Raw genomic sequence first — 22690 nt, 5'->3', positions numbered from 1 at the left:
TTTGACCTGTTGCCTCCTTTGGGGTAGTGTCAAGTGGGCTGCTTTAGGAATAATGAGCCAAATTGATGACTGGTGATTAAAGATTTCTTTCTTTTTCAACATTTTATTTAAGCTTCCTCCGAATTTACAAATCTTTCTAATATATCACTACCCTAAATGGCTTGCTCATAGATTTTCAATAGATATTGAACTAAAGAAGCTGTAATTTTAATGTTGAGTTGTGATACTGATTTGTAAACCTTACAGAATTTGACCACGCTTGAATGCTTAGGATTCCTGAATATTTAGCATAGGGATTAAGTGCTTACTAATATTGTGGTTGATTGAAACAACTATAATCCGTAAGGTAAAGGAAACAATGAGACAGCACCAATTAACTAGTCCTTGCCATTTAAGCAAAACAAACAAAACCCCCCCCCTAAAATTGGATTCTAACACCATTAATTACACATACTTATCTTATAAACATTCATTTGTTATAGATCTACATTTTAGTAGTTTTTAGTACATTTTTCTTAGCAAATTATATGCTTAATATAAAGTTTTTTTAATTTTCGTGTGTATATACTCCCATAAAACCATCACCACTATCAAGTTAAGGAACATTTCCGCTACCTCCAAGTTTATTCATAGCCTTTGGTAGTAATCCCTTTTCCTCCCTCCCCGGCCCATCCTGAGGCAACAACTACTCTTCTTTTTATCAGTATAATTTGCATTTTCTAGGATTTTATCTAAATAGAATCAACATATTATATTTTTGTCAGGCTTTTTTTTTTACTCAGCATAATTATTTTTAGATTAGTCCTTATTGTTGCTTATATCAATAGTTCATTCCCTTTTATTTTTAGTTGTATGGGTATACCACATTTGTCAGTTCATGTGTTGGTGGATATTTTGATTGTTTTTAGTGTCTGTCTATAACAAATCTGCTATGAACATCTGTGAATACATTTTTATATGGACATATACTTTCATTTCTTCTGGATAAAAAATATCCAGAAGTAGGAATGGCTAGGTCATACACGTTTTAAAAAATTCACCCAACTGTTTCCAAAGTGGTTGTATTATTTTGCATTCCCACCAACAGTGTATGTTGAACACCAGTGGCTCTATGTTTTTACCAATGCTCGGTATGAGTAGTCATTTTAATTTGTGAAATTCTAATGGATGTATAGTGAAATATCTTATTGTAGGTTTAACTTGCATTTTCCCTAATGCCAAATGATGGTGAGCATTTTTTCATGTGCTTATTTGCCATTCATATTATCTTCTTTGTGATATATATGTTCAAATCTTTTGTCTACTTTTTTTAAAATTTGAATTTTCTTATTTTGAGGTGTTTTTTTTTAATGTATTTTTATTGATTTCAGAGAGGAAGAGAGAGGGGGAGAGAGACAGAAACATCAATGATGAGAGAGAATCATTGATCGGCTGGCTCCTGCACTCCCCACATGGAGTGCAACCTTGGGTGTGTTCCCTGACTGAGAATCGAACCGTGACCTCCTCGTTCATAGGTTGATGCACAACCACTGAGCCACACCGACTGGGTCATTGTTTTTGTTTTTTTAACCAGGGACCAACTAAGTTCCACTAAGCTTTTAAAGTTTTAAAAATAACCTTATTAATTTTTCAGGCATATTAATGAGGATAAGAGAAAAACCGAAGCGCAAAAGCAAATTTTTGATGTTGTTTATGAAGTAGATGGATGCCCAGTAAGTATTCATCTTTGATAATTGTAAATTTATTTTCTCTTTCTTGTTATTTAGATTCTACAATTTTTAATATAAAAAGAATCTTGGCACCACTTTCTTTTAAATTATAACTTAAAAAAATTCTTTGCTCCCAAATGATCTATTAATATTTTCAATCTACACAGGCTAATCTTTTATCTTCTCACCGAAGCTTAATCCAACGAGTTGAAACAATTTCTCTAGGCGAGCACCCCTGTGACAGAGGAGAACAAGTAACCCTCTTTCTCTTCAATGACTGCCTGGAGGTAAAGTTGTACTTAATATAATATAATACTGATTTATATGACTTCCTGGAATGTTTAAAACCAAGCTTTGATTAAAGTATTATAGGTAATTTTAAAGTAACTAAACTTAAATAATCACACTTTTTTAATTGAGACCAATTGATGATTTAATACTTTTTATTAATGGAATGCTTTTAGAAGAAGACCTAATATTAAGCAGTATGATAAATTTTCATGACTTCGAATTTAAGTCAGAATGAAAATTTAGTTTATTTCCATGCAAATAAATGCCTAAGTCAAAAGAATTTTAGGAACTTCTTAAATCTATGTATATTTATAAGAGATGTATGACATAGCTATGAGTTACTTGGAAATTTAAGTAAAGAAATCAGTATTTTGTTGAAAAGAGATAAATTGATTGTGTAATATCATGAATTATGATTTCCTGATTCTTAAGTCATCAGGGTTAAATGAGTGGTCAGTATATCAGATGATGTGCATTGATTCTAAAATTCTCATCTAAGTTAAATTTTTTTCTCCCATATTATTCCTATAGACAAACTGAATTATATTTGTGTGCTTTTTCTTTCTTTTTTTAAACATATTTTTATTGATTTCAGAGAGGAAGGGAGAGGGAGAGAGAGATAGGAACATCAATGATGAGAGAGAATCATTGATCGGCTGCCTCCTGCATGCCTCCTACTGGGGTTGAGCCCACAACCCCAGCATGTGCCCTTGACTGGAATCAAACCCAGGACTCTTCAGTCTGCAGGCTGACACTCTAGCCACTGAGCCAAACCAGCTAGGGCTGCTTTTTCAACTCTTTTTTTTCATTCTGTTAATAGTGTAGTTTCAAACATTACAATGGCCTAATGTGGGATATAAAGGAGTGTATTTTCCTTTGTCTCAGGAGATAAAGCTGTTCATTTTGATAAAACAGATATTCATTCACCACAAGACTAATTTGACATTTCTGTTATTTGGTATCGACCTGTTGCTTTCATTAAAGTGATTTGATGGGTTTCCTTAAAAAAAAAAAAAAAAAGTCTAGCCCCAACCGGTTTGGCTCAGTGGATAGAGCGTCAGCCTGCGGACTGAAAGGTCCCAGGTTCGATTCCGGCCAAGGGGCACGTACCTTGGTTGTGGGCACATCCCCAGAAGGGGGTGTGCAGGAGGCAGCTGATGGATGTTTCTCTCTCATCAGTGTTTCTAGCTCTCTATCCCTCTCCCTTCCTCTCTGTAAAAAAAATCAATAAAATATATTTTAAAAAAAAGTCTATACCTCTTCCTTTTTTCCTTTTCTACATGTCTTCTGGTGTTGTGCTCTTGTATCATGTATATTGTTATAAAACACACAGAACTCTTAGAGAATAAATAATGCCCAGTCACCAAAAGTTCACTTGTGTTAAATGCAGAGTTTTGTTGTGAGATTAGTGAAAAATAATATTTTCATTTGTTTAGGAATGTTACAAAACACAAAGTAACGACACTGAAAATACTATACACAATTGACCATACCCAGAACTGAGAAAGTTATAATAAGAAATCATGAGGCAGATAAATTGTATTTTACCTCAGTAGGCATTATCATGGAGTTTTACTGTCTGTCCATAGTTGCTCAGTTCTTCTCTGTTAGGTCCTATTAAAGTTTTTTTTAGGATTTTTCCTGTTGAAGTCCCTTGGTCAGCTGGCTCCATTCATCTAATTGGTTAGGTTATCTTTACTTCCCAGCTAATCCATTCTGTGTTTTATCCCCTTAATCCTGAGAGAGTTGTAGTTAACTTTAATTTTTTTATCTTAACATCCCCTTCAAATTCCTTGAAGTATTCTATAACTGGCTCATTGACTCACCTTCCACTTTAATTCTTGCCATTTGTCATTCCCTGTAGCTTCCAGTCGGTTATGTAATACCCTGGCCTCTCATTTCATTCACCAGTGACTTTTTGTTCTACTCTCTTAGCTTTCCTGTCTCAGAATCATAGTAATTGAAACAGTACTATTTCTACATTAAATTTGGACTTACAAGATTTATAATCCTAAACTCTCATTCTTTAGCTTGTTTGTCTGGAAAAAAAAAAAAAAAAAAAAAAAACACAACAAAAAAACCCAGTCCTGGTCAGATAGCTCTGTGGTTAAATTGTCGTCCCAATATGTCAAGGTTGTGGTTTGACACCACCCTTCTTCCCTCCCTCAGTGCCCCCTCCCCAATCAGGGCACTTATAAGAATCAACCAGTGAATGCATAAATAAGTGGAACAACAAATCAGTGTCATCTCTCTCTCTCTCTCTCTCTCTCTCTCTCTCTCTCTCTCCCCCCCTCTCTTTCCCTCTCTCTCCCTCTCTCCCTCTCTCCCTCCCTCCCTCCCTCCCTCTCTCCTTCTCTTTCCCTCTCTCTCCCTCTCTCCCTCCCTCCCTCCCCCCCCCCCACTTCTCCCTCCCTCCTTCCCTCCCTCCCTCCTTCCCTCTCTCCCTCTCTCCTTCTCTCCTTCCCTCCTCTCTCTGGCTTCTTCCCCGCCTCCTCTAAAATTAATAAACTGAAAAACCAAAATCACAAACAAATAACCAAACCTCTTAGCAAATTTGGAATGAAGAGTAAGATAAAAGTTAAAAACCATTAAAATGGATAAAATCTATATTGACTTCTCTTAAATATGGCAGGTGATGTTTTACTGAAGCTAAACTAATTTAGTATTTAAGAATATACTTTTCTTTTTATATTTTATTTGTTTTGAGTTTTATGTACTAGCATGTGTGTCATTAATATTAATACTTGCGCCCTAGGTAGTTTGGCTCAGTGGATAGAGCATGGATCCTCGGACTGAAGGGTCCTGGGTTTAATTCCTTACAAGGGTACATAATCTTGGTTACAGGCTCGATCCCCTCAGTTGGGGCGTATGTGGAGGGCAACCAATTGACGTGTATTGATGTTTCTCTCTCTCTGTCTCTTCCCCTCCCTTCCACTCTCTAAAAATCAATGGAAAAATATCCTCCAGTGATGATCAACAGCAACAAAAAGTATTAACACTTGTCATTGCTTTTCCTTTTTAAAAAAACCTTAAAATTATATTTATTCTGCTTAACCAAGTTAATGTATATTTAAATATTAGTGAAAATATTTAAATTTTTATTGCTTATTTTCACTACATTAAGGTAAATTAACTTAATATTTAATACAAATCTGAGTCATAGTTTTGCTTCAATATGAATATGTACTGACTGCCTTTTGATCTTTTCTAATTAGTCAAACTTAAGTAGATATACTTTTCAGCCATACTTACCATATTCATGATGGTGACCAGTTAATCTCAATTCATTAAGTAACCTAATCTAAGACATTTTGTGTGGATATCTTTCAGTTGATGATTATTACCTCAAAAGAGGTGTCCTTTTAAAAAAGCTAAATAACATATCTGCTTTCGTAGAAATGAAAACAATAAATTTAAAGACCTTATAAAATTCACAGAAATCAAGTACATCATGAATTACAGGGTCCTTTCTGATTTTGCCGCTGGTTTTTCCAGTGTTATTTTACTTACCTCTTTCTTTTGCAGGAATCCCCAGTTTAGGTAAAATTATGTCTTAACGTAGCACCTTGAGTTTATCGTTTGTACCATTTGTTTAATTTATTGTTTAGTTACCTTTTAACTGTCCCCTTTCTCGATGGTATGAAAATATGAGAGGCAGAACCATTTCTGTGTTATTTACTCCTTTATTCTCAGGATCTGAGATAATTGTGAATTCTGCTCTTAAACTGATATCAGTTATCTTTTGTACCCAATATAGAGGTCCAAGAGTAACTATTTTCCTTCCTCCTGAACTCAAGAAAATTCCTCAGTTTTTTGATCCTATTTGTTCTCACAATGCTTCTAAGTTTTTTCACACCTCTAGGATTTTTTGTGTAGATCCTGTCCCTTTGCCTGGTTTCCTGACCTTTGAACTCTTATATAAACATGAGCATATCTGTTATACAAGTACATGTATGCATTTTTTACATAGCTTCTTATCCCATAGTAATTCTGGAATGACTAATAGTCAGATGAGCTGCATATAGATTTATGTGATTAGTGCATTTTATTTTTAAGTATTTTTGTCTTTGTTTTTATTCATATTACTTATAATGACTTTTGTTTTTCTATAATCAGATAGCAAGGAAACGCCACAAAGTTATTGGCACTTTTAGGAGTCCTCATGGCCAGACCCGGCCCCCAGCTTCTCTTAAGCATATTCATCTAATGCCTCTTTCTCAAATTAAGAAAGTGCTGGACATAAGAGAGACAGAAGGTATGCTTATTGGATAAACTATTGCTGAATAAAAATAGTTCAGACTCATTGCGGATTTGTTTCACTTCCTTATATTTTTTTCAAATGAAAGTGCTATGTACCTTAACCTAGCCTGTTCCCACACCAAAACATTTTATTTCTTCAGAATCCAAAAGAAATCATCTGTGCTCTGCATCTTATACTTTTCTTGTTGCCAGTGGCAGCATTGTTAAGCATACAGTTAGGATATGACCAAGAATGATGTGCATGAGTAAATAACACCCTAAGTAACTATGGTTGTCTTGGCATGGAGTTAAATGTGTATTAAGGGAAGCTTTCTCCCTCAACTTTGATAGTGTAAGGGAGGTATCTCTGAAGGCCTGAAATTGCCAAAAGTTTATACCTACTCAAAATAGTATCATCGTTTAACTGGCACTAGAGATATATCTTTATGGTCATATTTTGGGTGTTAGGCATGGTTTTTATAGTGTAAGCTAGTTCCATTAATGATTCCATCCTCTCATGATGAAAGGCTTTGAGTTAATAGAAACAATTAAAGAAAATTAGAATAATAACTTATATTGCTATCTTTACTTTATTGTCAAATTTGAATTATGGGTTATGTAGTGTATTTATTTTAAATATTTCCATATTTTTGCATTCTAATAATGGAAGACTTCATTGTTTAAAATAGGTTCTAAAAAACATTATGTAACAATTTTAATATTTGAAAATTTTGTTTCTTTAAACTTGATTTAAATAGGTTGAGTTTTTAAATTATTCTTACAATGCCATTTCATTTTAAAACTCAAATTCTAGGATATTAAGTAATGATACATTCTAATTGTTTAAAACTCCATCATATAAAATATTAAATGTCATGGAAAATACTGTTTATGTAATGTCAAATTATTATTGTTGATTCTTCATATGGTACTTATTGTTACAGTTCTTTCTAATGTTTCAATGTAAAACAGTGATAATCTTTGTCCAGTTAAAAATAGAGGGGGTGGGGAGGGTGGAGAAAAGATCATTTATTTCATTGGAATGTTGTTGATCTGAGGTAACTAAACTTGCATAAATCTATAATTTTCCAAGAATAAAACATATTGTTTATAATTCTGGAACCCTAGATTGCCATAATGCTTTTGCCTTGCTCGTGAGGCCACCCACGGAGCAGGCAAATGTGCTGCTCAGTTTCCAGATGACATCAGAGGAACTTCCAAAAGAAAACTGGCTGAAGATGCTATGTCGACATGTAGCCAACACCATTTGTAAAGCGGATGCTGTAAGTTCTTAATCCTATCTAATAAAGAGGGAATATGCTAATTGACTGCCCCACCCTCAAAGATGGCGGTGCCCACAGCCACAAGATGGTGGCACTCAGCCCCCCAGCCACCCAGGGCCGGTCCGAAGCACAGGCAAGTCTTGGATGGTGCTTCCCAGCCGCCCAGGGCTGCCCGAGGCTCAGGTAACCAGGGCCAGCTGAGGCTTGTGCTGCCGGCAGTGGCAGCAGCAGAGGTGTGATGGGGTGTCTCCTTCCCCTGATCGCTGGGTTGCCTCCCACCCCTGAGGGCTCCCAGACTGTGAGAGAGGGCAGGCCGGGCTGAGGGATTCCCCCCTCCAGTGCATGAATTTTCATGCACCGGGCCTCTAGTCTATTATGAAGAGTTAAAACTCCATGGCAGTGCATTCAAGCTAAACCTGTATATTTCTAATGACTTGTTAATTGCTAATTGTGATTATAAGAGAGTTTTAGTTTTGTGTGTATTAAGGAAAGCTGGTTTAATAAATTGTTTTGGAAAAGATATTTTAAAAGTATAGACACAGGAAACACTCAATTGCTAGTATGGAAAGGCCCTCTTAACCTTATAGTTCCTCTGGCTCTGATTGGGTGAGGCTTTTGGGACTTGTATCCTGTGATTTTCATGGAAGCTCTTAGGCCTGGCTGTTTGTAAAATAGAGGGTATTCTGTTCTGCTGTTCCCTTATCTAACTGCAAGCAATAATGAGATAAAGCAAGTTGCGTTTCCAATCCAGTTTTCTCAGTCCAGCCTCTTAAAATCAAATGTGAATTGTGAATATATACATATAGAATATGTAATTATTTTTATCCTATATAGATTGATGTGAAGCTACATGAGAAATTCAAATTATCAAAGTTAAACAACTATCAGAATTCAGGTAGCCTATAGTAGCTCTTGGATAAAATATAGGTCCTATAAAAGATAATTCACTTTCTTCATCATTAATGGTGAGATATGCTATAGATATAGAACATCATTTTTGCATAAATAACATGTTAATTTAAAAAATTCATTTGTTAATAGGATTATATTTTTCATATTGGAGATTAGAAATCTAATGGCTTCAGCAAAGCTACCATCTGACCTCAGGTGATGTATGAGCCTTAAGAGTATGGACAACACAATTAAAGGTTACAAATTGGCAAGAGACCAAAAATACATACCTAAATATTCTGAGAAAAAAATTTTCAACAATTTAAAACTTTAATCTTTAAATTTGAAATAACAGAATATGAGACATCATATCCACAAGGAGAAAAACTATGGAGAGTTACAAGAATAAGGATACCTGGAATCTAATGTTAGCTTTATGCTCTTGGCCTTAGTTTTCACATGTTAAATAATGATAATAGATTAAATGTTCTTTTAGCCTGAAAATTTTAATTCTTAAGTCATTTACAAATGGGTATGACAAATGCAATTAGTCTAGAATAAAATAGTTATACTTATTCTACTCTTAATTATTTAAGCTCCAATTATTTAGGGCACCAATGACTATATATTAGAAGGACAGAAACTACTGTTTCAAAGAATCAGATTTTTTTTTTGTCTTTTGCATCTTTTGTATATATATTTAAAAATTCTTTCTCTTCAACATGGCATATGTTCTCAAATTATAAGACACATACAAATGATAAGAAGAGAATGTATTGATAGATGACCCTTTTCAGTACAATAGTACTGTAACTGACATTGCTTGGACATTCCTGTGACAGTAAAATGTTTATTTTATCATAGTTAAGTCTTCTTATGCAAGATATTGAGGTATAATTATTATGGTTTATAAAGTAGATAATACATGGCTAGAACGTCCTACCTAAATGTTTAGAACAGTAAATAGACTATTTTTTGCTTTTGAACATTTCTATAGGCCAAAAATATGTTGTAAATAAAGGATGTTTGTTCCACAAAATGGTTTATAGAAGTAATGCAATGTTAATGCATAAAACAGAATGTTGGCTAGAAAAATGGAGACAGTTTTTATTATAGAGCTTATAAAATCGCTCATTATATAGAAGAATTTTTTTTCATAGGTCTAGGTATTCATATACAATACGTATCCTTGCTTTATAGTGATTGCCTATTTTAGAAATTACTCCTTCATTTATCAAGATGTTAGAGTAGATGGCTTAAGCAGTCCTTTTTGAATTTATTACTATAAAACTGAAGCATAAACAGTTAATGGAAAAATTTTCTTGAAATACAATCTATTGAATTACTAGCTACAAAATAGCTAATAATCCTAGAATCTACACTTGATCTTAGCCAAAAGGCCGAGAAGCGATAATCCTAGAATCTATCTATGCTATATAATCCTATATTATAAAAGGCTAATATGCAAATCAACCGAATGGCAGAGCGACTGGTCGCTATGATGCACACTGACCACCAGGGGGCAGATACTCAACACAGGAGCTGCCCCCTGGTGGTCAGTGCGCTTCCACAGGGGAACACCATTCAGCCAGAAGCCGGGCGCACAGCTGGCAAGTGCAGCAGTGGTGGTGGGAGCCTCTCTCACCTCTGCGGCAGCGTTAAGGATGTCCAACTGCCCACTTAGGGAGCGGGCCTAAGTCAGCAGTTGGAAATCCCCCGAGGGCTTCTGGACTGCAAGAGGGTGCAGGCCAGGCTGAGGGATCCTCCCAAGTGCACGGATTTCGTGCACCGGGCCTCTAGTATATGTAAAAGGCTAATATGCAAAATGTCCCCTTGGGAGATCAACCGGGAGACCAGGAGTTTGCTCGCTATGATGTGCGCTGATCACCAGAGGTGGCACGGAACAAAGGAAGGCCCCGGCCGGCAGCTGGAAGGCCCCAATTGGCCCTGATTGCCGGCAGGTCTAGGAACACTACCCATGCACAAATTTTGTGCACCGGGCCTCTAGTATATATAAAAGCCTAAGTGACCAAATGACCAGTCGACTGGTCACTTTGATGGGCACTGACCACGGAGGACAGACACTCAACTCACAGGATCAGGCTCCCTCCTGTCTGGATCGGGCTTGTGGGGATCAGGCTGAAACTGGCTATCCGACATCCCCCGAGGGGTCCCAGATTGCTAGAGGGCACAGGCCAGGCCGAGGGACCACACCAGTGCACAAATCCATGTACCAGGCCTCTAGTTTTATATAATAAAACCCTAATATGCAAATCGACTGAACTGCGGAACGACCATTCGCTATGACACGCACTACCAGGGGGCAGATGACCAGCGGCTGCAATTGGGAGTCGGGGCCGGCCAGTGGGCAGTGCCGGGCTGCCAGCCAAGGCAGGTGCCAGCAGAGGCCCCTCCCGATCACCCTGCCTGTCGGTTGCCCCACGTATGGCCTTGATTGCCAGCCAGGCCTAGGGGAACAGTCTCTTAGATTTAAAAATTAAAACCTGCCAAGGCTACTCTAACACCGAAAAAACAGGATGATGCAGTGATGACATGCATGGACTCTGGCTTGCAGATTTTGTGGTCAGCCCTGATTCTGACACTTATAATTGTGTGACAAAGCCAATTACTTAACTTCTCCTGCTTCAATTTTTCCACCCATAAGATGGGGAAAATGGTACTACTGCCTCAGAAAGATCATGTTATGTACTACTTTTTATAATAAGGGCCAAAAAAATGTAGCTACCCATACAACAGCAAGACGCCTTTCACCTGTATGAAAAGTATGGTCACTGGTGCATGCAGCATCCCGGATTGCGAGAGGGATGTCCAACTGCTGGTTTAGGCCCAACATCCCCTGAGGGGTCCCGGATTGCAAGAGGATGCAGGCTGGGCTGAAGGGATACCCCCCTCCTGTGCATGAATTTCGTGCACCAGGCCTTTAGTTTGTATATAAACAACTAATGAAACAAATTTCATAAAGTAAAATTAGCCACAAGATGGCAGCAAACATTTAACTATGTACTGATTTATACTGTCTTAGAATGTTTTTCAAGTTGTCACATTTTGTTACTAAGAAATATGTCTGTAAATTCACATATTGACTTCAGTTGAGATATTTCTCACATTTAAAATACTGCAGAGAGTAAATTTTTTAAAAGTCCTGAGTCAGTGTCTTATCATTTGAGAACATTTGCCATGCTGAAGAGAAAGTATTTTTAAATATTTGTGTGTGTGTATATTTATATATATATATATGTGTGTGTGTGTGTGTGTGTATAAAAGATATAAGCGATAAAAATATCTGATTCTTTGAATCAATAGTTTCTGTCCTGTTTATTATGTATCCATTGGTGCCCTAAATAATTGGAGCTTAAATAATTAAGAGTAAAATAAGTATAACTATTTTATTCTAGAATCATTTTATTTGTCATGCCCATTTGTAAATGACTTAAGAATTAAAATTTTCGGGGAAACTTATATAATACTTTAAACAATGAAGAATTTAAATTTAAAAAGAATTAAAATTTTCTGGCTGAAAGAACATTTAATATCATTATTTTACATGTGAAAACTAAGGGTAAGAGCATAAAGCTAACATTAGATTCCAGGTATCCTTATTCTTGGTTAAAACTCTCCATAGTTTTTCTCTTCATGGATATGATGTCCCATATCATATTCTGTTATTCCAAATTTAAAGGTTAAAGTTTTAATTTGTTGGAAATTTTTTCCTCAGAATACTTAGGTATGTCTTTTCAGTCTCTTGCCAACATGTAACCTTTAATTTCGTTGTCCACACTATACTCTTAAGGCTTATATATCACCTGAGGTCAGATGGTGGCTCTGCTGAAGCCATTACAGATTTCTAACCTCTAATGTCAAAAGTATATTTCTAGTAACAAATGAATTTAAGCAATGTTACACTCCCCTCCCCCAATTTGAATAGTTTAGAAGTAACTTGATAATTAAATGTCTTATGCTACCACTCAGTACTTTTATCACTAATTATTTATTAGTAACAGTATTCATTCAATATTAATAATATTCAATATTGTAGAACTAGAATTTCTAACTACATGAGGAATAGATTGAAGATATAACATATACAAGAAGAGTTTGTGCTTTTGAGCCAATAATATTTATGCTGGAGTTAATATAATTTCTATTTAAAATTATTATTATTATGCTGGTTATTAGCCATACATAGTAAGTTGTTAATATAAATGCTTGTTATTGGTATCATTTTAATTTGACCAAACCAGATACTCTAAGCTAGTGGTTCTCAACCTTTCTAATGCTGTGACCCTTTAATATAGTTCCTCATGTTGTGGTGACCCCCAACCATAAAATTATTTTCGTTGCTACTTCATAACTGTAATTTTGCTACTGTTAATGAATTGTAATGTAAATATCTGTGTTTTCTGATGGTCTTAGGCTCTACAGAGCCTATGGCTGGGCGTCACCACAACATGAGGAACTGTATTAAAGGGTCACGGCATTAGAAAGGTTGAGAACCACTGCTCTAAGCTATAAACATGATTACAAAGTTTGAGGAAATCCCTGTGGCACAGACTAAGGGAGGGGACACAATGATACTAGATACTATCATAAGTGAGTGAGTTTAGCTGTTTTTTGTTGTTTTTTCTATATGGGTAAATCTTTGATGTATGGATGTTAATTTTGTAACCCATCATTTTTATTAAATTAATTCTCTTACTATTTCCAAATGTTTTTTGACAATTTGATTGGATTTTTCAGCTATCAGTTTTAAAAAAATGTCACTTGTTGACCAATTCAGAGTGATGATTGATGCATTACCTTGTAGTTTAAAAATGAGACATAATGGCAGAAAATGGTTCTGTGTCAAAACTTTTTTCTGAATTTGTGTCTATGTCTAGGACCATGTAAACCTACTATGAGATAGATTTTCAATATGTTATTCATTGGATGAAATCCAAATTGAAATGAAATTAAACTTAAAAATTGAATGAAATGAAAACAAAATTAAGTTCATGAAACTAAAGTTAATGCTTTGCTTAATTTATGATGCCATATGTACAGCATTTTAGGAAATGTGATCCCATCTCCTGTGTGTAGGAAATTTTTTTTTAAATATATTTTATTGATTTTTTACAGAGAGGAAGAGAGAGGGATAGAGAGTTAGAAACATCGATGAGAGAGAAACATCGATAAGCTGCCTCCTGCACACCCGCTACTGGGGATGTGCCCGCAACCAAGGTATATGCCCTTGACTGGAATTGAACCTGGGACCCTTCAGTCTGCGGGCCGACGCTCTATCTACTGAGCCAAACCGGTTAGGGCCGTGTTCGGCAAACTGCGGCTCGCGAGCCACATGCGGCTCTTTGGCCCCTTGAGTGTGGCTCTTCCACAAAATACCACGGCCTGGGCGAGTCTATTTTGAAGAAGTGGCGTTAGAAGAAGTTTAAGTTTAAAAAATCTGGCTCTGTAAAGAAATTTCAATCGTTGTACTTTTGATATTTGGCTCTGTTGACTAATCAGTTTGCCGACCACTGGGTTAGGGCATGTAGGAAATCTTAATAATGCAAAACCTGGAAGGAGTATGTGAGTGGGGATATTGAGAGACTCAGAGTTAGCCAGAGCTTAAATCAAAGTCCTGACTGCTTTCTCATGGATTGGTAAGAGATGTTAACTATCAGAGTTATTTTTCACATGAGTGTCTATATAATTGGCAAGAACCAATTGAAAGTACTAGCACTTAGAGTTAAGTAGCCAAATAAATATAAATGCATACATATCAATAGTTTTCATCTTTGCTAGCAGTAACCAATTAGAAAGTAGGAAATAAAGAAGATCCCTGCCCCCTTTCCAGTAAGATTTGGTATACATTTAGAAAATCTTAGTATAAATCTAGGAATAGCCTTATAAGGAACAAATGAAACCTATTTTAAAGAAAACTATGATTCCAATTTTGTTACAATAAAGTATTTTATGCATGTAGGAAAATATCTGTAAGGAATATACCAAAATATAAATAGTAAATGTTTAGTAGAGTTTATGGGTAATTTTATTTTAAAATTCTCCCCCAAACATTTTATGATATGATTTAAAAAAAAAAAAAAAAAAAAAAACTCAGAAAAAAATTGTAACATTGTTCTTAAAAGATACTGATAATTATAAATACTCAGTTACCTGAGTATGATTAGATTAAGCAACTGAGTCATTTAACAAGTAGATCAAGTAGAAAAGAGAGGGTCTTTTTTCTGTTAGAGAAAGCAGGGTGGATTTGGTTTTTCTAATTAAATTAATTTTTGTGATACTGATTTTGTAGCACACATTATTCTTAAGCATATAAATTATGCTAAATTTCTAACTTACTAGTTTTAGGGTTGTTAGTAAGATTTTATATATATATATACTAGAGGCCTAGTGCACAAAATTCGTGCACTTGCGGCGGGGGTGGGGTCCTTCAGCCTGGCCTGTGCCCTCGCAGTCCGGAAGCCCTCAAAGGGTGTCCGTCTGATGGCTTAGGCCCATGGGGAGCGGGCGTAAACCATCAGTCGGACATCTTTAACGCTGCTGCGGAAGCAGGAGAGGCCACCGCTACTGCGCTCGCCAGCCGTGAGCCCGGTTTCTGGCTGAGCAGCACTCCCCCTGTGGGAGTGCATTGACCATCAGGGGGCAGCTCCTGCATTGAGCGTCTGACCCCTTATGGGCAGTGTGCATCATAGCGACTGGTCATTCCGCTGTTCGGTCAATTTGCATATTAGTCTTTTATTATATAGGATTTCCAGTTGCTTTGGTCTCTGTTGTCCTTGCAATGGATTTTTTATTTACTGAGTGTTTGTTTTCCACTATCCTTAAATTAATACATTTTAGAATAGAAATGATGTCAAGTATGTCAAAAAACCTTGAGTAGCTTCTTTTATATATACTCCCATATGAAGATAAGTGCTTAAAGGTTTGATTTTTAAAAACAGTTGTGTATTTCTAAAATTTTATTTTAAAATAATAAAAATGTTTATTTTTTGAACAGGAAAATCTTATTTACACTGCTGATCCAGAAACCTTTGAAGTAAATACAAAAGATATGGACAGTACATTGAGTAGAGCATCTAGAGCAATAAAAAAGACTTCAAAAAGGGTGAGTCCCCTGGCATTATTATTTAACATATCTCCAAAAAGTATTTTTTAGACTACATTAAAATATTGCCAGAAACACCAGTGTAAAGGTAGTCTATAAAACAAAGTTAGTTTGAGGGCTTAGGAAATGGCCCACAGAGATAATAGTTTTAGTTTAGTGAATTCTTTGGTACAGTAATTATAACAACCTGTTATCTTCATATTCTTTTTATAGTGATAGTTCTATGAACTCTACTTCAGTAGAAATGTATTGATGGTGTTATAGATGTAGGTTTGTGTGCATTCATCTTGAATATCGCCTCAGATATTGTTCAGCAAAGGGCACACGACAGAGATCCTGACCACAGTATAACGCTGGGTATAACTTCCCTACTTACCTTATCAGAGATAACTTCCCTGCTTACCTTATTGAGGACTACGTAAGAATATTGGGCCTTTTAGAAATAGAAAAAAAGGTATATTAATAGTCCAGGTGAAATTTGCAGCCATGGTCTATTGCTAGATTTACAAGTTTTTGCTTTTGAAGGGAAGCTTTGTACTTTTTTAATCATCTTTATATCTCCCAAGATTAGCATGTTTGATATATGGTAAATAAATATGTTAAATGGGGAGTCAAATTAACTCCTTCACTTCTTCAAAAAGGAAATTGAGGTTCAAATGGCTTTGGGTTAAAGATCTCACAACTAAATTTTAGAGGAATCAGACAAAAAAGCCACGTTTCTTCTCCCATGCCAGGTTTATCCTTGCACTTTTTTCTTCCCATTTGACTGTCGTGCTCTAAGAATGCAAGAGTACAGCAGGTCTTTAAATAATGTTCAGTTGTTTCATTATAATGTTGATGAGAATGCTATAGGAAATTAACTTGTTTATATCAATTAGCCTCTGTTAAAATTGGTTTTATTTTATGTCATTTCACTTGAAGTCGCAGAACATATCGAGGACCACAACGTTGAGTGAGGACTATTACTGTACTACATTTTCTCAGTGTTTTGTCCAAAGAGATTCTAAATCTATGATAATACTATTTGTACAAAAACTTTTGATGTGTATTTGGCTTTGTTTATGTATAATTGTTCTGATCAGTTATATTAAACTTCTTTAGGCTTAATTGTAACTTCTTAAAATTCTAGGTTACAAGAGCATTCTCTTTCTCCAAAACTCCAAGAAGAGTTCTACGAAGGGCTCTTATGACATCCCAAAGTTCAGTGGAGGGAAGAAGTCCTCTCAGCAATGACAAGCACGTAATGAGTCGTATGTCTAGCACATCATCATTAGCAGTAAGTGACTTTGATTTGATGGACTAATGACTTATTCACACTTATCAAAGTTGGTATGGAATTTGCCAATTTTAAAAATGGAAATCTAATATCTCCATTTTTTTATACTTCTTAACTTCTAACATTTTGTTAGATAAAGATAACTGAGAAAACATTACTTTAATTAACTAGAAATAGAGACATACTTAATATGTAGTTTATTTGATATGAAATTTTATTCAGATTGAGACATGTCCTAAAGTCTCTAAAAAAAGCATGTTTCAATGTGGCCTCTCACTTTACTAACATAAATAGCAATGGTTCTGTTTATACACATTGGTCCCAGCAATATAACAGAGACTGAGTTTTATTCTTTTTACTGTTTCTGTGATGAGTAGAATATAATTTCTGAAACTTTAGACTTCAAAGGATGATATGTGTTCTGAATTCATATGTATATTTTTTAAATGTGTTCTGAAAAATACAAATCCCAATGGTGTCTGAAGTATCCTATATAATAAAGAGGTACTATGCAAATTGACCGTGATGCCGCCACAAGATGGCTGTCTACGACCAGGCCGCAGGGTGGTTAGTGAGGGACGACCAAACAACTGAACAAGCAGGCTGCGTGGGGCAACCAGGCTGGCAGGGGGGTTAGTGAGGGATGACCAAACAACAGCAGGCTGCGTGGGGTAATCAGGCTGGTGGGGGGGGCAGTTGGGGGCAACCAGGCCGGCAGGGGGGACAGTTGGGGGTGATTAGGCTGGCAGGAGGGGCAGTGAGGGATGAGTAGGCTGGCGGGGGGGCAGTTGGGGGTGACCAGGGATGGGGCAGTAAGGGGTGACCAGGGAGGGGGCAGTAAGGGGTGACCAGGCCAGTGCGGGGGGGGGGGGGGCAGTTAGGAGCGACCAGGCCGGCAGGGAGGGGGCAGTTGGGGGTGACCTGGCTGGTAGCGGGGGGCAGTTAGGGGTGACCAGGCAGGCATGCAGAGGCAGTGAGGGGTGATCAGGCCAGCAGGGGGGCAGTTGGGGTGATCAGGCAGGCAGGCAGGTGAGCGATTAGGAGCCAGCGGTCCAGGATGTCCCAGGGATCGGGCCTAAACTGGCAGTCAGACATCCCCTGAGGGGTCCTGGATTGGAGAGGGTGCAGGCTTGGCTGAGGGGACCCCCCCCTCCCGTGCACAAATTTCGTGCACTGGGCCTCTAGTTAGACAATAAATATTAAGGACATTTCTAACATTTATTGCTGTCATTAGATATATGAGTGATGTATGATTATAAAGATATTAACCTAACCTACTAAGGTTAAGAAAAGCAAGTGACTGTTACTCAATTATGTGTCCTTTAGCAAGTTTCTTGTTCTCTTATCCCCACTTTTTGCAGATGAGGGAAAAGAGATTAATAATAATAGTACTTTATGGTGTTATTGTAAGGACTAAGTACACACACACACACACACACACACACACACACACATACTTATATGATGTGATTATATAGTGAGAGGCATTTTGAGTAGTAGCTAAGAGCATGTACTCTAGAACTCATGTGATCATATCCCAACTCTGCTATTTACTAGCTCTGTGGCTTTTGATACATTATTAAAGATCTCTGTTTCAATTTCACTATCTGTAAAATGAATCTAAAGTAGCAGTTGTAAGGATTAAATAAGTTAATTTATGCAAAGTGCTTTGATCAGTCCCTGGCACACAGTGTGAGCTCTAGTATTTTTTTTTTTTTTTTGCTTCCCTCACCCCATCCTCTTTCACCCTACCCATGGCTGCTAGAGAGAACCCCTGTTGTTCCCAGCTCCTCATTTATCTCCCTCTATCCTTAGAATAACAGACCTCTCCAAGGCTGTATACTCTGTTCCTCCACCCTTTCCCTTAATGCATGTCTCCCCCTGCCACACACACACCCTATTTCAGCCACACTGGCTTTCTTGCTTTCCTTAAAAAACTCCAAGCTAATCCACCTAGAGGCTTTGTATGGGCTGTTTCCTGCGTCATTAATACCCTTCTTGAACTCTGGACTTTGGATCTTGTGGACAAAAAGGGGTGCTGTAATAAATCATAAATCCCTAATTGGGCAGTAAGTAGTCATCCCCAAGGCTGCTCTAGTGTTTTACAAGTGGTTACCATTTATTATATAAAATTTATACAGACTTTGGAATCTAATGAACAAAATAAACTGATGAACAAAATCGTCCCAGAGGCATGAAAGCATGGCACAGACAGGGATCTCAGAGAGAAGGGGCATTGGGAGTGGTGGACAGAGAATGACCAAAGAACTTATATACATATGCTAGAGGCCAGGTGCACGAATTTGTGTACGGGTGGGGTTAGGCCGGCTGCCCCGAAGGAGGCCCATCGAGTCAGGCCGGTGGAGGGAGGGGCTGTGGGTGGTTGGCTGGCCAGCCCTGCCTCTGATTGAGGTGTTGGGGCTGATTGGGGGTGGGGCCAGCTGGGGGGAGGGGCCACAGTGGTTGGCGGCTGGCCCTGCCCTTGATCAGGGTGTTGGGGGCTGGTCGGGGCCCGGATCAGGCTGGCTGGCTGCCGCAGTGCAGTGTGCATCATAGCCACCGATCATTCTAGTGGTTCCGTCGTTCCGGTCGCTGGGCTTTTATATATATATACTAAAGGCCCGGTGCACGAAATTCGTGCACGGGGGTGTGTGTCCCTCAGCCCAACCTGCACCCTCTCTAATCTGAGATCCCTCAGGGGATGTCCGACTGCTGGGCTTAAACAGGCAGTCGGACATCCTTTCACAATCCGGGACTGCTGGCTCCCAACTGCTCGCCTGCCTGCCTGATTGCCCCTAACCACTTCTGCCTGCCTGCCTGATCACCCCCTAACCACTCCCCTGCCAGCCTGATCGACGCCTAACTGCTCCCCTGCCTGCCTGATCGTCCCCAACTGCCCTCCCCTGACAGCCCGGTCACCCCCAAATGCCCTCTCCTGCATATTCCCTCTTTATTAGATAGGGTTTTTTCTTTAACATATTGGACAGCCCTAACTGGTTTGGCTCAGTGGATGGAGCGATGGCCTGCAGACTCAAGGGTCCCAGGTTCGATTCCGGTCAAGGCCATGTACCTTGGTTGGGGGCACATACCCAGTGGGGAGTGTGCAGAAGGCAGCTGATCGATGTTTCTCTCTCATAGATGTTTCTAGCTCTCTATCCCTTTCCCTTCCTCTCTGTAAAACTTCAATCAAACATATATAAAAAAAGAAACATTTAAGATTCCTTCATATCTGCCTGGCTGGTGTGACTCAGTGGCTGAGACCCCAGGCTGGGGCCGGGAGGGGATTGCTCCCTGGGGCCACGGGCCCCTCCCAGGCTGAGACCCCAGGTTGGGGCTGGGAGGGGATCGCTCCATGGGGAGTGAATTTGTTTTTGTTTTTTATAAAGGGTCAGGAGGGCCTCTGTGCAGCATTCTGCTAGGCCGCTTACTCTGCCGGGACTCTGGCGGGGCTTAGAGGACTGGGCGCCGCCATCGTGTGGCTATGGGGCCACCATTTTGTGATGGTTAATTTGCATATTACTCTTTTATTAGATAGGATGTAGATATTCATAGTCCATGGACACAGACATCAATGTGTGTAGGCTTGGGTTGGGGCAGGAAGTAGGTAGGGTGGGCAGTGGGGAATAATGGAGCACATCTGTAATATCCTCAAGTAAATTTTAAAAAAAAAAGCTAGTTAAGTCTTTAGTTAATACATCAAAGAGTTACAGCTGACTCTGAGCATGTTTATATGACTTTTTTTTAAATCCTCTAATTCTCACCTGAGGATATGTTTTTATTGATTTTAGAGATAGGGAAAAACACCGATGTGAAAGAGAAACATCGATTGGTTGTCTCCTGTAGGTGCCCCGTTCCCCATGGCCCATGCCCTTTCCCCCGTGTCCCAACTGGGGATCAAATCCACAACCTAGGTTATATGCCCTGACTGGGTATTGAACCCACAACTTTTTGGTGTGCAGAAGGGTGCTCCAAACAACCGAGCCATTCAGCCAGTGCAGAGCATGTTTATAATGGTATTTGATCAAGGTTAAATTTCCAATACTTAGCTGATAATATAAACATGCATAGAAATTTGATTAATATATTAAATGAAATGAAAAATATATTAAAATTGACAAAAAACAGTAAGCATTTCTTTATTAAAACAGATTATAAGCTTTCTGAAGGCCAAAGAACTGTCCCTTGTTTATTTCCTATAGTAACTATTATAAACATTGCTTTTCAAATGAAAGTAATTGGATTTTATAGAAACTTTTTAGTAAGTTAAATTATATTATTTGTGATTTTGTCACTTTTATGTAGACAATATAAATAAGAAGTACCTAAAGTATCTTTCAGACATTCATGTCCTTTTCTCCATTGCTTATTTCTGTTCTAACAGATTATCCATTCAGTTTCCACAAGCAGTACAATTGGATTTACTAAGCATGTTTATGCTCAGTGCTCATACTCTACTGGTGGGCGCTCTCAAAACTCCTGGTTCCCATCTATACGTCATTCTGCCTCACAAGTTAGTTTCTCAGAGACACTGAAAGAAAATATTGATTTTTCAAATTTCAAAAAAAGTTCTATCCAAGTCATCTTTGGTATTTGTGAAGAATTAAGAGATAATACCAACCAGTAATGGAAACAAGCCTCAAGTTTAATGTGAGCTTATTAGCTATTTGAAATTTGTATTTGTGAAAAAAGAAAGTATTCTTACTCCACTGAATTACTTATTAGGTGGGTGGGGACTTTTGATTTCACAGTTTTATAACTGCTTTATTGCAGATTGGCACATAAAAATATTTTTGCAAGGTAATGATGCTCAAGTTCAGAAAAAAAATCAATACTATTAGAAATTTTCTTATTTATGAAAGTGAACATTTTAAAGAATAATAATAATTGCCATGTAAAGTGGATTCATATTCCAAATCTGATTCTTAATCTTAGATTTATGGCATTTTATAAAATTTATGCTTTTAATATAGCAAATCAAAATTTTTTTACTTTCTACTTAAATCATTGCTTTGTTATCACTTGAATGGTAATACTTGATCAACACAGCTCTTTAAACACTTCATTTTGCTACCTTGTAGGTGAGAACATTGTTGGCTAGTTACACAAAGCCTTTCATATATGCTAAAATAAAACACTAACTTCCTTTGTAATTCATTTTGATTTATATTCACTGTTGGTTTTTTTGTATTCTTGTGTATGCTTATTTGTTATTGTTAAAAGCTCTTGTGAGAAATTTAGCTTTGACCTCTGAAACAAATTTAGACAGCTTAGTAACTGAATAATCTCTATTAACAGAAGTGCTGCTGTTTTGCTCAATTAATTTTATTTTTTAAATATAGTTTTATTGATTTCAGGGAGGAAGGGAGAGGGAGAGATAGAAACAACAATGATAAGAAAGAATCATTGATTGGCTACCTCCTGCATGTCTCCTACCAGGGATTGAACCCGAAATCCAGGCATGTGCCCTTGAGCAGAATCAAACCCAGGACCCTTCTATCAGTAGGCCTATGCTCTGTCCACTGAGCCAAACCAGCTAGGGCTCAATTTTTATATGGAGCAAAATCACAAACATACATACATAAATATAGGTTGTATACATAATCCAAAACCTCTTTAGGAGTATATGACTTTCAATTTTAGAAAATTTTATTTGTCATAAAATAATTTCTCTTAATTTTGCTTTATGATTAAGTTAAGAAGAAACCCCTAGGGTTTATCTTTTTACCTCAAAACTTGTTTACTAATTTGTAATTTTTTTTAATAACCTGAAACACTGATTCATTAATATCTCATAGAAGTTAGGTACCACTACTAAGCAGTAAGCCAATATCTATTCCAGTGAGTTGATATGTAGTTAACTAGTGAATCCATTTATTTT

The 22690-nt window shown here is 37.5% G+C and overlaps 1 protein-coding gene across 1 annotated transcript in view; it reads left to right on the top strand.

The window, feature by feature from the left end:
* Positions 1 to 22690, top strand: part of ECT2 (epithelial cell transforming 2) — a gene marked incomplete at its 5' end in the record, with an annotated part of 79774 nt that overhangs the window by 55289 nt on the left and 1795 nt on the right. Inside the window, 7 exons of the mRNA XM_080652317.1 lie at positions 1634 to 1712; positions 1877 to 1996; positions 6117 to 6255; positions 7368 to 7522; positions 15429 to 15536; positions 16666 to 16812; positions 21194 to 21459. Of these exons, the coding sequence (XP_080508443.1) occupies positions 1634 to 1712; positions 1877 to 1996; positions 6117 to 6255; positions 7368 to 7522; positions 15429 to 15536; positions 16666 to 16812; positions 21194 to 21436 (991 nt within the window). The 3' untranslated portion in view covers positions 21437 to 21459. The remainder of the gene's footprint in view (positions 1 to 1633; positions 1713 to 1876; positions 1997 to 6116; positions 6256 to 7367; positions 7523 to 15428; positions 15537 to 16665; positions 16813 to 21193; positions 21460 to 22690) is intronic.

This window comes from Plecotus auritus (assembly GCF_963455305.1).
Source record: "Plecotus auritus genome assembly, chromosome: 2".
Classification (NCBI taxonomy): Eukaryota; Metazoa; Chordata; class Mammalia; order Chiroptera; family Vespertilionidae; genus Plecotus; species Plecotus auritus.
The sequence above is the reverse complement of the archived record's forward strand: the minus strand, read 5'-3'. Positions and strand labels throughout refer to the sequence as shown.